Source organism: Podospora pseudoanserina, chromosome 4 (genome assembly GCF_035222485.1).
Source record: "Podospora pseudoanserina strain CBS 124.78 chromosome 4, whole genome shotgun sequence".
Lineage (NCBI taxonomy): Eukaryota > Fungi > Ascomycota > Sordariomycetes > Sordariales > Podosporaceae > Podospora > Podospora pseudoanserina.
The window spans coordinates 127,814-141,689 of NC_085923.1; the positions used below are offsets into that span (position 1 = coordinate 127,814).

The window sequence follows — 13,876 nt, forward strand, 5'->3', positions numbered from 1 at the left end:
GCTGCCGACAACATGCGCGCCGTCTACGCCATTCTCGCTGGCTTGCTTGCCACCGGCAGTGCCTCTCCCCTTGAGGCACGCCAGTCCGGCAACCCCTTTGTTGGCCGCAGCCTGTTCGTCAACCCCAAGTACAGCGAGTCGCTCGAGAGGACTCGCCAGGCCTTCCTGTCCCGCGGAGACCAGACCAACGCGGCCAAGGTGCAGTACGTCCAGAACAAGGTCGGCACCTTTGTCTGGATCTCCAACATCTTCCTCCTTCGCGACATCGATGACGCCATCCGCAATGCCCGCGCTGCTCAGTCTAGGGGCGAGAAGCCCATCGTCGGTCTTGTGCTGTACAACCTCCCCGACCGCGACTGCAGCGCCGGTCATTCTTCAGGAGAGCTGAGTCTGGACCAAAACGGTCTGAACCGTTACCGCACCGAGTATGTCCAGCCTTTTGCTCAGAAGCTCAAGGCCGCATCGGATCTTCAGTTTGCTGTTATTCTTGAGCCTGATGCCATCGGCAACATGGTGACCGGTACCACTGCCTTCTGCCGCAACGCCCGCGGGCCTCAGCAGGACGGCATTGCCTATGCCATTCAGCAGCTCCAGGCCAGCAACATCCACCTCTACCTTGACGTCGCCAACGGCGGCTGGCTCGGCTGGGCGGACAACCTCAAGCCTAGTAAGCAGTGACCTCCTCTCACAAAACCCAAAGAGATCGAACTAACTCCCTTTTAGCCGCCGCCGAAGTAGCCACCATCCTCCAAAAGGCCGGCAGCAACGCCCGCATCCGCGGCTACTCCAGCAACGTCTCCAACTACAATCCCTACTCCACCAACAACCCACCCCCATACACGGCCGGCAGCCCCTCGGCCGACGAGTCCCGCTACGCCACCTCCCTCGGCAACGCCCTCCGCGAGCGCGGCCTCCCCACCAACTTCATCATCGACCAAGGCCGCGTCGCCCTCGACGGTGCCCGCAAGGAATGGGGCGAGTGGTGCAACGTCTCCCCCGCCGGCTTCGGTCAACCCTTCACGACCAACACCAACAACCCCAACGTCGACGCCATCCTCTGGGTCAAGCCCGGTGGCGAGTCGGACGGGACGTGTGGCATGTCGGGGGCTCCGCAGGCGGGCGCGTGGTTTGATGCCTATGCGCAGATGTTGACCACGAATGCGCACCCCGAGATTCGTGCTGATGGTGGTGGTGGTGGTAGCCCTGCTCCCGGGCCTAGCTCGACGGCCGTGGCGCCTTCGCCAAGTGCTACTCCGGGTGGAAACTGTGCTGCTAGGTGGGCTCAATGTGGCGGGCAGGGATGGACGGGGCCGACGTGCTGTGCCCAGGGGACGTGCCAGGCTAGTAACCAGTGGTATTCGCAGTGCTTGTAGATTGTATATGGTGGTTGGCAAGAAGGGGTGTGGAGAAAGATGTAACTAGCATGTGTGGTTGACTTTGTACATAAGCATGGTCTATGAGATGGCATATGGGTCATGAACACGAATCTCAGGGCAAAATTCATATGTGTGACTCTATCATCAAGTCTTCAGACCGAAGGAGCTTGTTCGAGTTAAGCTTTACGAGCGAACTTGACAATGGAAGCCGCTAAGCCCACCTACCAGACTTAACTTAGTGCTTGGCTTGACTTTGACAGTTAAGCCAAGTTTTATGCCAACCCTGATCAAACCTATATCTTCGTTCTATGACCCAACATCCCCTAGTAGACCACAAGTTCAAGTTTCCAATCTATCATACTCCTGGACAATGCCTACCTAGGTGACTGGACACTAGGTCCTAGAACGATGTCGCCCTCCTCTGCTGGCGTGACCTTGGTTCGCCCACGGCTTTGTTGGCATGGAATTACCTAAACACTGGAAATAGACCCAAGCTGAATGTCCCGAAGCGTTCTTCCTCTGGCGGAGTATTCCCGCTGTTAATTATGCACCCGCGTACCGTCCTGGGTTAAACAAAAGAGCTGGCCGCTGCAGCACAAGGCTCATGAGAGCCCCAACCTTGAAGCTTTCGCAAAAGAACAGACCTCCATCTGCGACACCAGACGGGAAAGTGCGGGAAATGCATCTATTCAGGCAGTGGCATATGGCAATGATCGACATTGTCCATTGTGATTTTCACACGGCAGGACACATGCCAAGCCTCGCCCCAGACGTGCTCCTTTGCAAACAATCAGGCTCAGACATCTTGGGGTTCTTTGTTCTATAAAAGATGCCGCTGTACCCTACGTCAAGACTGTGGCATGTGCTATGGATACGGAACCTGTTCGCCCTCAATCCCTGACCCCCGACCCCTATTTTCTTAACGTCTAACACCTAAGGTTAAGGAAAGTCAACTTGGCTCCTCCGTCCATTTTCCAAGAAACTGTGCACCCCAGTTTTCTTCTTCTCATTCTGTGTACTTTTATTTATTTTTATTCTGTGTACTTTTCTTTATTTTTATTCTTGGTGGCTTCTTCCTAAGATGGCATCATCACGATACAGCCTCGACAGCAGAACAACCTTCGCTGGGTCCCCGATCAGCCCTTCAACAACACATGCCATTCCCAAGCTGCATGGTGAAGGACTGGGTCTGTTACACAACTGGGAAAAGTCTCCTCGCAGTCGCACCATAATTCGGAGTTGGCGAGATGACACGACTCAAGAAGGCCAAACACCAGCCAGGAGATCACGGGTCCTTATAATCACGTTGTACCTTCTCGCCTTCTTCACCGTCCTAATCTGCAGCTGCGCGACATGGGGCATCGTCGCCTATTCCACATTACAAACATCTTCTCAGTGCAACTCTCACGTCACGAGCGGGAAAGAGGACACCCTCCACCTCGCCTCAGACATCAGCGGCCTTGTGCCAGAATGTATGATTTTTCCCTTTTTTTCTCCTCACAGCCCACCCAGGACACGGCTCTAAACAACCCTACCTACCTACCTAGTCTCCCTCCGCCCCCAAACCTTCCACCCTGACCCCGAGGCCCCAACCAACAGCACCACCCCCCCTCCCGCCTGGACCTCCTCCTTCCCCCTCGGCAACGGCTTCATCACCACCCCACCCAACTTCACCCCCTCCGGCAATTCCCACCTCCCTCCCCCGATGGAGTTCCATAACCAGCAAGTCTACTCGGTGGCTGTCTTCCACCAGCTTCACTGCCTGCAGATGATCATGACGAGGTACAACTCGCTTGTTGCGGGTAATGTTAAGTATAAAAGAATGCAAGGGCATGATGATGACCAGAGCCACATCAACCACTGCTTTGGCTACCTGAGACAGAGCCTCATGTGTTGCGGTGATACCGCGCTTGAGGGGCAGAATCCGGAGACGGAGGGGCAAAAGGTCGAGACCGATGGGATGGGGGTGGTGCACATGTGCAAGGACTTTCAGGTGGTTGTGGAATGGGTGGAGGGGAGGAGGGTTAGTGACGAGAGGGGGGTTTAGGTGTATCAGTGTGTACTAGTTTCTTTCTCGGACGCTCTGCTTGTGGCATTTACTCGCGATTATGGGTTAGGATGTTCAATTTGGGGGCTTCGGGGACACAAAATGTAGAACGGGAATGAGCTGCCCGAAATGGCGCTCTTGGCGGAGTTGTACAGCCGAGAGACGATCTAGGAGAGGCGCAATAAACCCGAGAAACATGCAGTCATCATCAGCCTTATCAATAGTCCTATGTTGTGTAGCTTCTGTTGGACATTGAGATGGATTTACCAATGGAGATAAGGTAGACTGGAGCATCCTCATTAGTACGTATGGTATAACTCTGATCCCCTCCAGTGCACTGTTCCTCTCTATCATTTCTTCGCATTAGGTCCCAAGCAAGATGTTGGCAGAAGTCTTGAGCGGCTTCTTTTTCCTTGCGGCAGGTTTCGCCCAAGGTCAACCATGGGATTTTGTGTAAGTTATTGCCTTAGTCTACTCTTCGCCTTCGACACAGGCTATTAATGCCGAGCTCAGGATCGTAGGCGGGGGAACAGCTGGTCTTACACTCGCTGCACGTTTCTCTGAGATCCCCTCGTCCAATATCCTGGTTCTCGAAGGAGCTGCAGCCGTATTTACAAGAAATCAGAGCAGTTTGTGACTTCATCAAAGGAGGTCAAGCACGATCTAGGAGTCCAGTTTCTTGACGAGACAGTGCATGGGAAGAATGGACCAATCGTAAACTCCTTTCCAGAAGTCTACGGCCCGTTCCAGAAGACATGGGCGAGAACATTTGAGAAGCTGGGCCTAGGGGTCACCGGAGACCCGAGAGGAGGACTTTCTTTGGGCGGCTTTGCTAATCCGTTCAACATTGACTCGAAGACCAAGGAACGGAGCTACCCTGGTAACAGGCACTATCTTGCAGCCAAAGGGAGAAAGAATCTCAAGGTCATTACCGGGGCTCGCTCTCGTGACAAAGATTCACACCGATGTGAGAAAGCAAGGCGCCCGCCCCTCCAACTGTCACAGGCGTGGGGTATTCCAAAGACGGAGTGAAACACAATGTCTGGATCAACGAGGAGGTGATTGTCTCGGCAAGAGCAGTTGAGTCTCCCAAGCTGCTAGAGCTGCCTGGGATTGGCAGCTCTAGACTTCTGAACAAGTTGGGAATCAAGGTGGTGGTCAACAATGGCTTTTGTTGGAGAGAATTACCAAAATCACCTCATGTTGCCTCTGGGGTTAGTACCTTGCTCATTGTCCTCAAGATCCTGAGATCTAGAACCCTAACACCCACACCAGATTAATGGCGAAATCCCCATCTCACCACAGCCGAAGACTTCGCCGACCCCGCTGTCTTCCAAGCAGCCTTCTCCAAATACCTTACCAACCGCGCCGGTCCCCTAACCGTTGTAAACGCCAGCTCAGCCCTCCCCGCAAATGCAGCCATCGCGCGGCAGCGTGCACATCTCCTTTTCCTCCCCCTCGAAACCCCCAGTGCTAAGCCCAAGCTACCTCTCCCACCCCATCGACCGGCATATCGTCCGCCTAGGCGTAGTGCACCTCCAGAAGATCACCTCCACTCCGCCGTTGCCGCATTTGTTGGAAAAGGGGGGCAAGGTTTTCCAACCGGGGTACCCAAGGGGGGGGATGCGGTAAATAGTGCTGTGGTTGCTGTGACTGAGAGGGCGGGGCGGGAGGGGGGTGTTGTGAAGGGGGAGTATGGGTTTGGTGGGGGGTAGTTGAGGAGGGTAGAAATGGGGGTAGGCTATGGATGCATGTTTTTGTTGTTGAAACATTCGTATTGGATTCTGTTGTCCACCTGCTAATTGGAACGATACTCTGATGCCAGGTAGGTATCCAAAACTTGAGGCTCACAGCTCGGACTCTGTGGGTGAGTGGCATCCTGCTTGTCGACGGCAGAGTCGACATGTGAGTTCCGACATGTCGGGCATGTTCTTGTCAGATTAGTCAGTAACGCCCACTGTTAGGGAATTAATATCTTGGCCGTAGGACCAGGACCACTCGGTTCGGCCTTTTCCAGCCACCTGGGACTCTCCCTCGTGGAACACGGGAATCGACACCTTTTTGGACCCCAATATACGATTCGACAGCTCTCCCAAAGATACCTTATGCCCGTAGAAAGTCGAAAGTGTATTTATTGGATCATTCTGATAGGTGAAGGACTACCAAAATGTGACGCACAGTACCGTACGGGAACCAGGAACCAACAGGTTAGGCAGCACTGGACGAGGCTCGATCACGACGTACCACCAAAAGACGAGACCGAAACATCACCCTCCCTGCATGAACTAGTTTGGTGAAATTGCGTGCTCCTTCTATACCTAGGTATATAAGGCCCCTTCCTTCGCCTTGTACTTTTCTCATTTGTCCTCATATCCTTCTTCCTCGTCAGCCACAAATAATCCTCTCAAACTGAAGTTCTCAACCCTCCTCGCCATCAGCAGTGCTGCTCTCGTCTCTGCCACTGACGAAGGCAACGGACTCACTCTCCCCACTTCGACCGATGCGAATCAGTTTGTCTCGGCGGTCTACTCACCATCCCCCGTCCCCTCCGAGGTATCGCCATTCATCACGCCGCTGGCCACAACGTGGTACAAGGTCCAGAGCTCCTTTATGCACAACCCCAAATACCCTTCCTTCACTTCGGATATCGTTTCGGCAATCACCCATGCCCCCGATTCCGAGGCTTTGCTGCAGGCTATGTTGACTGGTGGGGAGTGGAACAGGAACCAGGTGAGGACTCAGTCGTGGTATGTTTCCCTGATGATGGCGTGATGTGTTTAGAAAAGAGTATGCTGACAGCGAGAATCTGATGGTAGGTACGACAATCATGTGCTGAAGGACTCAAAGGACTTTGTCTCGCAGTACCTCGAGGCCTGGGAGAAGGCCGCCGAGGAAGTGACTAAGAGCGGCGCTGCCCCTCGGGGCATGGGCACGGGTATGGCCGTGGCTGTGGCAGGTGTAGCTGCTGGTGTCATCGCCGCTGTGTTGTAAGGTAGACATCGTGACATTTTACGCGAGACGCGTGGCGAGACGCAATCTTTGATATTACATACCAAAACATACCCTACAAAAGCAACCAACCTTCCCCCCCGCCCCCCCTTCCCTCTCTTCCAATTAACCTACTCACCGCAGTTTGGACAAACACGCACCCCATTCCCATCCGCAACCACCCCATTCGTTGCGGCCTCCCTCTTCCCCCCAGATATTGAAACCCCCCTATCAATCTCCTTCCCAACCTTGCCAAACCTCTCCCGCCAGAGACTGACCTTCTGCTCCTCCGTCTCCTTCCACGGATCCCGGTTAATCCTCTCCGCATCCACCACCATACCCCCGACGTCTTCTTTCAGGACGAGTTTTCCCCTAGCTATAGGTTCGGTCTTTTTGATTTCTGTCAGCAGACCCCTCGCGCTAGCTGCTGTTTGTTAGCTTCTTCTCCCTCCTACTCCTGATGGTGAGGTAGGAATGTAACAGGGAAATAAAAAAGAATGGTAACTCACCATCAGGTGCGCGATCGTCACCCCATATCGATACTCTAAACTCCCTCCCGGGGTTGAAGAAGAAGTTTGCGGGAAGGGGGTGGTCAGCGGGGAAGGGTTGGAGTGCTGCTTCGTGGATGCCTTCGAGGGCGAGGATTGCCCCTTTTGTGACGGCGGTGGAGAAGGGGATCGGCTGTTCGTTGTCGAGGGTTAGTTCGATGGGGGAGGAGAGGAAGATGTTGGGGGATTTGGTGAGGATGTGGTCGATGTAGAGCTGGTGGGAGGTTTCTGATGGGGAGGAGGTATGGCTGGGGAGGCCGTAGAGGTAGAATGGGCAGAAGCCGGAGGGGTAGGTGTCGTCGTGCGAGGAGGTGTTCAAGGGGCGGTTTTTGAGGATGGAGAGGATGGTCAGGGGGGTGCGGGGGAGGATGGTGCCACTGGATGAAGGGCAGTTAGCGGGACGGGAGCGGAAAAGGGAGGAGAGAGAAGAGGGGCTTACTTGGACGAGGTGCTTAGATTTCCGACGAGGGTGGTGCTGGATGTCCTGGAGGAAAGTAAAGAGTCGAGGTCGATTTTGTCAGAGGTTTTGAGGATGATCTCATCGTCGCCTGTGTTGCCTTCCAACAGGCTGTACGCCTGCTGACCCTCTTCGCTGGCAAACTCTGCCTCGAGGATGATTTGCTTGCGGTGCTTGGCGAGGTGGAACATGGGTCTGTAAGACAGGTAAACAGTCTTGGCCGTGCCACGGCCTCTGATCCAGAAGCTGTGATAATCTGGGCTGTCGTCGTTGCGTGCCTGGCATACTTTGACTTCCTTCTCGACAACCTCCCGGAAGGTCTCGCCGAGCATGTTGATGAATCGGCCGTGGTCTCCGTCCATGGTTGCCAAGGGACTCATCACCACGTTACGAAGCACCATTAGCTTTTCGTGAGGGGTGCTGGTATCAAGCCCGAGACGTCGTTTGAAGTTGGTGGCGCAGTCTCCGTAGTCCTTGTACTCAAACTCTGTGGAGGTCAAGTACAATGGGATGGAAGAAGGGTTGTCATCAGGATGGTCGACCGATAGACGACTGACGACACGCTCCATGAGGTAGTTTGCTTCTTCAACATCTGTGTTGAGGCAGCCATCTGGGTGGCGCCAGTTGAGGGCAAAGGCGTTGATGTTGAGATCCGAGCCAAGGGCGCGGAGAAGTGTGATGGTTTTGTCGGCCTGGTTTATGGTGATGCTGTCCTGGGCGATGATCTCGGCGTTTGACTTGTTGAGGATTTCTTCTCTGATTCTCTGCTTTTCTCGCTCGACCTCCCTCGGATCGGAAGAGGATTCTGAAGGCAATGCGTTGAACGGAGTGCAGACGAACGAGTCTCTTGGGGTGGAGAGTGCGGCCCAGAGGGCCGAGAGCTGCCTGTTGTCAACCGGAGCACAATTGCGTTAAGTCAGCACCCGAGGTAACTCACACGAGACGAGGTGAAGCATGCTTCCGCCAAAAGAGCGCCGTATCCCTTCTGATCAAGCCCTATGCACTGGTTAGACAGCCATGTCGAGACAGCTGATGCACCTGGCTTGCTGTGGTCATTGTCAACTTGCTGTCAAGCTAGGAAAAGGACTGCCGTTGTCCCTTACCTTCCCTCCACACCATAAATTCCAATACTGGTGACTGCCCCTCGGGACAAGTACGGACTTGTCCATGTCACAAGATTCTTGATCCTCCCGTCTCGATACGTCAGTGCACCAGCAGGATAGGGGATGTACCCTGCCTTGTGGGGGTCGACCGTGATCGAGTCGCAGTACCGCAAAGCAAAGAGAGATTGCTGTGTCTCGACCCTCAGGCTCAGGTCGGGCACAAGGCCGTCATCGCCTCCGTCTCTGTCGGCATCATCCTGGCCCTCTCGAGGCAGCATCGTGGCGAAGTAACCTCCCCAGGCTGCATCAGCATGAACCATGAACGACATGCCTCGTGCTTGAAATCGCTGTCTCATGGCCAGGATCTTCTCCAACGGATCCACGGCCCCTTCTTCCGTGGACCCAATGACAGCTACAACCGAATAAACAGGCTGTTGCCTAGCAAACCGCTCCTCCAGCAGCTTCTCCAGCTTATCAAGATCAACCCTCGCATCATGGTCAACCCCAACACTGACAGCATTATCGGACCCCAATCCAACCAGCGCTGCTGCTTTGGGCCAGGAGTAGTGCTTGGTGCTGGGCACAAAGAACTGCCCATCCATCCCCTCACCAACCCCGAAATGTCGATTCAGCGCCTCCTTCCCTACCGTCTGAACATTGTACTTTGCCATCGCCTCCTCCAACCACTCCGGCGTGATCCCAAACTGCTCGTGCAAGAGCCCGGGGATATCCAGAACAGTTTTCACCCTCAGGTTCATCATCTCCCACAAACTCATCTCCTTCAGCAGCTTCGACCTGCCCTCACAAGTTCGGACTTTGAACTCCTCACTGATAAATCTCAACGGGCCATCTTCGTCATCCATTGCCTTCCTCACAGATAGCGGGTAATACTTTAGGTTTCTCGCCACCCATAGAGCTTCAATGTTGGCAACGGTGCCATCGCAGGTGACATGGCCCCAGGCCTTGTCCTGCTCTTCAAAACCAAACAGTTCGCAGAGCTGCTCACCGACTTCGATCTCAGCGACGGTGGACAAGGGGGAGGCTTCAAGGGCAACGTTGTTGGGGTTGTATAGCATGGTCATGAAATAGCCCAGCAGGGCAGGCATGCTGAGGTCGGTGCACATGTGGGCTTGGTACCGGGGGGACCAGAAGGGGATGGAGTGCTGGCCGAGGAGGCGCGCCGTTTGCTGGACGGCGGTCTTGGTCCGGGCGGCGGAGGCGAGGAAGGAGGGAGAGGTCTGGATAGAGGGGGGAATGAAGGTGAAGTCGTTTTCCTGGCGAGTGTATCAGCACAGCCCCAGACTGGACTGGAAGAGACCTGGGAGAAAGGAAAGAGAGACGACATCTTGTTCAAAGTAGTTCTTGCGCGCGAGTTGGAGTTCGTCGAGGATCGTGGCGATGTTTTCTCGGAATTGGGGGAGGTTCTCGGCGCGGGGGCCAATGAAGTAGGAGCTGATCACCTCGTGGGTGGTGTCCTTGACCTCTTCGGCGGGCATAATGGCTTTGGTTTTGACTGGACGAGTCATTGTATGATTATAGTATGGAATGCGAGAAGGCGGGGAATTGTGAAGATGTCTGCCCCTGAGTCCGATCTCCAACGGGGTTGTCATGGACTTTATAGACCTGTCTCTCACGCATCCGCACCCCTCATCATCATCATTCCATGTTTTTGTTGCATATGCACAACCTTTCCCTCGTACTAATGCGGCCTAGTTACGCAGACACAGACGATCAGTCTGTGCCAGTAAAGATGGGATGAACCAATGCCACAAACTGCACGGCAGCTGCGATGAATAATGGTATGCCCATTCGCCAACCACACGGTGAAGCTCAGCTGCAAGCCACACGCGGCGTGTTTCATGACATTGCTTCCGCACTGAGTTGATGATCCTGCTGTGGTCCTGTAGACTGTGGTTGTTTCGTCATACATGTCTCAGCCATACACCAACTTCGCTCAAAGGCATACCGATCAAGGTAGGTTCTACCTGGAAAGGCAGCTCCAGGTAATCGCGCGGATGTGAATCTTTTATACCTACCCGCTGGGATAGGAGCAAGCAAAACAATAGGCAGCCTGTATTAACCCTACCCCTAAACCCTCCGCTTGTAGTGCCTTGGTCAGGAAAAGGGGCAAGTCTCCCCATAGTGTTCGTTGCTCTTGACAATGATGGCGACCTTGGACTTATCAATATGGCCAAACACTTTGACATTCTCCTAGCAGTGGCTCAAAAACTCTTCCTCTCAAGGCTTCACCAAAACACCAAGTCTTGCACTATCACCTTGCTCAAATTTACATCCACTTCTCACTCTCTGTCGCCGCGTTAACACCGACACCAGAACAGGATTTCGGCCCTGGAGTTGAATCAGAAATCAAAGATATAAACCAATAATATCCGACCGCTTTTTGTTATTCTTTTCGGTTTTTTTCCGCCCACACCCTTCATCACCACCCCTATCGCCATGGCTCCCTCCCCACCCCCCGACAAATGCTCCAACCCCTCCTGTCCTTCCATTTAAAACCACCGCCCCCCACCTCCTCCGCTGCTCCCGCTGCCGCACCACCCACTACTGCACCCCCTAATCGCCGATCCTCCCACTGGCCCTCCCACAAGGCCAAATGCCACCGCCCCAACTACGTCCTCCAGTTCCCCCTCCTCCCCCTCAATATCACTAACCCCGCCATCACCCGCACCCTCTCCTGCCCGTCCTCGGCCAAGTTTTCACATTTCTACTCGGCCCTCCAGATTGCCTGCTATAGTGATGGGAAATTGGATGATTTGTTGACATGTGGGAGAAGCTCAAGGAGGCGTATCGGGCGGCGAGGCCGACGGCGGAGCAGAGAGAGAAGATGAAATGGTATGGGGCGATTTGTGTCAATGGTGACAGGCAGGGTCTGCGGGGGGATAGGGTGTAGGTGTGGGACAAGGAGGGAATAAATGACGAGCTGCTGGAGTTGTCGATTGATAATTGAGTATGAAAGGCGCAAGTCTTTATCGATATAGAACACTTTGACAGAGAAAAGTAACGCGAACATTTTCGGCAATCTGTCTCACTTAAAAATTCTGTATTTGACGCCATCGCCCCGACTTCAGCATGGCCTTTGGCCGAGCGAGAAGTTCTTGACCACTGGTGGCTATTCTGGAGCTATACATGCCAGTATGAAAGCTTTTCTACGCCGCTTCACTAGACTAGACCTCACTCTGGCGGTAGTTTGCCATTCTCCGCTTCTCCTTTGAAATTTGTCTGCACTAACAGACGTAGAGAAGAAGACGGATGACAAAGAAACAATCCAGCATTCTTATTCAGATAAATGTCCCTCATACAGAAAGCCATTCTCTAAAAGAAAGCATAGGTCGCAGGGAAGGTAACGTCACAATTCCCCCGCATCGGGTCGAGCCTTTTTCCGAGACCCTGTCCCACTCGACTGCCATGAACCTATCTTTCATCCGATGTTGCACTGGCCCTTCTGATGGCGTTTTCAACCATCATGTTTGCCAAAATCATCAACTGGTAATGGACAGTATTCCGGCCGACGCACATACCCGGGAGGTGTTTTACGTTGGCGGCGAATATGTTGATGACGGCACCGGCAATGAGACGGTATACGGGCAGGTGTATGTCGAGCACCTCGTCCCAGTCAGGAAACCCCTTCAGAAATACCCCGTAATCTTCATTCCTGGAAGCAGTCGCACAGGCATTGTAGGTCACATCGTCCGGGCCAACCTTGATTCACCCCGACTAACCCACCACCCAGGACTTCCTCACCACCCCAGCCAACAACGACAACAACACCAACTCGCCCACCCAACAAAGCTGGTCCTCCCACTTCCTCTCCCTCTCCCACGAGCTCTACCTCATCGACCCCCCCTTCCGCGGCCGCTCCCCCTGGCACCCCCCCACCCACCTCTCCTCCTCCTCTTCCTCCTCCCCATACCTCACCTTCGGCGCGGCCTCCCTCCAAAAAGCCTGGGCCACCCCGCCCTCCTCCACCCAATGGCCCGACAGCCCCCCCGCAGGCAAAGGCTCCCCCGCCTTCGATCACGTCATGAAGTCGACCCACCCGCAGCTCGCCAACCTGGCAGAAGAGCAATCCGTCGCCCAAAAGTCTCTGGCGGCCCTCCTGGACAAGATCGGCAAGCCCGTCATCCTCCTGGCTCACAGCATGGGCTGCAAGATAGCCTGGCTGCTCGCCGACGCGCGGCCGGGGCTGGTGAGGGCGATTGTGGCCGTGGAGCCTGCCGGGCCGGCGTTTCAGATGAGGGGGATGGGGGGGTTGAGAAAGGAGCCGACGGTGTTTGGGCTGACCGAGGTGAGGTTGGGGTTTGAGCCTGCGGTTGGGGAGGGGGGGGAGGGGTTGAGGAGGCGGTTGGTCAAGCCGGGGGAGGAGGGGCTGTTGGAGTGTTGGCTTCAGGATGATGGGGAAGCCGGGGAGGTGAGGAAGCTGGTGAATTTGAGAAGGGTAGAGGTGTTGGTCGTGACGGGGGAGGGGTCGCCTCATAGGGGGTATGACTGGGGAACGGTGGAGTTTTTGAGGCAGGCTGGGGTGGAGGGGGTGGAGCATTTAGTGCTGAGGGGAGAGGTGGGAGGGGTTCTGGAGAGGAGGGGGGGAGGGGGGAACGGACATATGATGATGTTGGAGAGGAATAGGGGGCGGATTGGGGAGGTTTTGGGTGAGTGGGTTGGGAGGAGGGTGTGAGGGTTGGTGATCATTGATGTAAGGGGCTCTATAATACGACACTGCGTCTACATATTCTTGTTTACATAAAGGCATGTGCTGGGGATACTGAGCTTCCAAATGCCCCAAGGTCAGATGGCCTAGAAACACTTCGCCAATCCACAAACTGCAACCACTTACAGTGTCAAATGGACCCAACTACGTACCGTACCTATTTACAGCCCCATGTACCAATGCTCAGTCTCACGCAAGCCCAAAGATAGGGGTCTACAAAATGGTCACCATGTCAACCACCTCATCCCGATCCTTATTTACATGCAGGGGGTGACCTGCGCAGCAAAAGGGGTTGCTGCATCAACCCTAACCCTCGTTCAAGATCAACTTTCACGAACATTACAAGCTGAATAGGTCAACATCCTCAAACAACCCCAAACAAATAAATATTGTTAACAAACAGACCCCAAGTTCCATGTCCCTTTCCCACCTTTCCCACGGAAAACAAAAGAAATCAAAAGTCCGAGGTCTCTGTCTTGGAGAATCATCGGATTTCATGCGGTGCTTCTTCTTGTTTGGGAAACCAGCGCGAAAACGAGAAACGCGTCGGACATACTTTGCTGCGCGTCTGAGGATTGCAGATGGATAAGGTACAAAAAAATCAAAAAACGAAAACACGGAATCTTTGATG

The 13,876-nt window shown here is 54.3% G+C and overlaps 5 protein-coding genes across 5 annotated transcripts; 4 read left to right on the forward strand and 1 right to left on the reverse strand.

Annotated features, from left to right (window-relative positions):
• Positions 1-12: 12 nt before the first annotated feature.
• On the forward strand, positions 13-1,588 carry GH6D (putative exoglucanase gh6d; the record flags this gene model as incomplete). The annotated part of the gene is made up of 2 exons (XM_062946317.1): positions 13-667; positions 724-1,588. 2 exons carry the CDS (start codon positions 13-15, stop codon positions 1,371-1,373), a joined length of 1,305 nt encoding a protein of 434 aa, XP_062799894.1. The 3' UTR covers positions 1,374-1,588.
• Positions 1,589-2,420: 832 nt separating this feature from the next.
• On the forward strand, positions 2,421-3,423 carry QC764_400560 (uncharacterized protein; the record flags this gene model as incomplete). The annotated part of the gene is made up of 2 exons (XM_062946318.1): positions 2,421-2,848; positions 2,924-3,423. Exons 1-2 carry the CDS (start codon positions 2,458-2,460, stop codon positions 3,421-3,423), a joined length of 891 nt encoding a protein of 296 aa, XP_062799895.1. The 5' UTR covers positions 2,421-2,457.
• A 2,174-nt stretch (positions 3,424-5,597) lies between these two features.
• QC764_400565 (uncharacterized protein) lies at positions 5,598-6,492 on the forward strand. Its single transcript, XM_062946319.1, has 2 exons — positions 5,598-6,170; positions 6,240-6,492. The coding sequence occupies exons 1-2, from the start codon at positions 6,034-6,036 to the stop codon at positions 6,412-6,414; spliced, it is 312 nt and encodes a 103-aa protein (XP_062799896.1). The 5' UTR covers positions 5,598-6,033; the 3' UTR covers positions 6,415-6,492.
• On the reverse strand, positions 6,431-10,985 carry QC764_400570 (uncharacterized protein). The gene is made up of 6 exons (XM_062946320.1): positions 9,863-10,985; positions 8,520-9,793; positions 8,354-8,462; positions 7,399-8,297; positions 6,921-7,336; positions 6,431-6,835 (listed from the first exon to the last, which is right to left on the reverse strand). Exons 1-6 carry the CDS (start codon positions 10,127-10,129, stop codon positions 6,543-6,545), a joined length of 3,258 nt encoding a protein of 1,085 aa, XP_062799897.1. The 5' UTR covers positions 10,130-10,985; the 3' UTR covers positions 6,431-6,542.
• A 689-nt stretch (positions 10,986-11,674) lies between these two features.
• On the forward strand, positions 11,675-13,212 carry QC764_400580 (uncharacterized protein; the record flags this gene model as incomplete). Its single annotated transcript, XM_062946321.1, has 2 exons — positions 11,675-12,215; positions 12,271-13,212. The coding sequence occupies exons 1-2, from the start codon at positions 11,790-11,792 to the stop codon at positions 13,210-13,212; spliced, it is 1,368 nt and encodes a 455-aa protein (XP_062799898.1). The 5' UTR covers positions 11,675-11,789.
• Between the last annotated feature and the right edge of the window lie 664 nt (positions 13,213-13,876).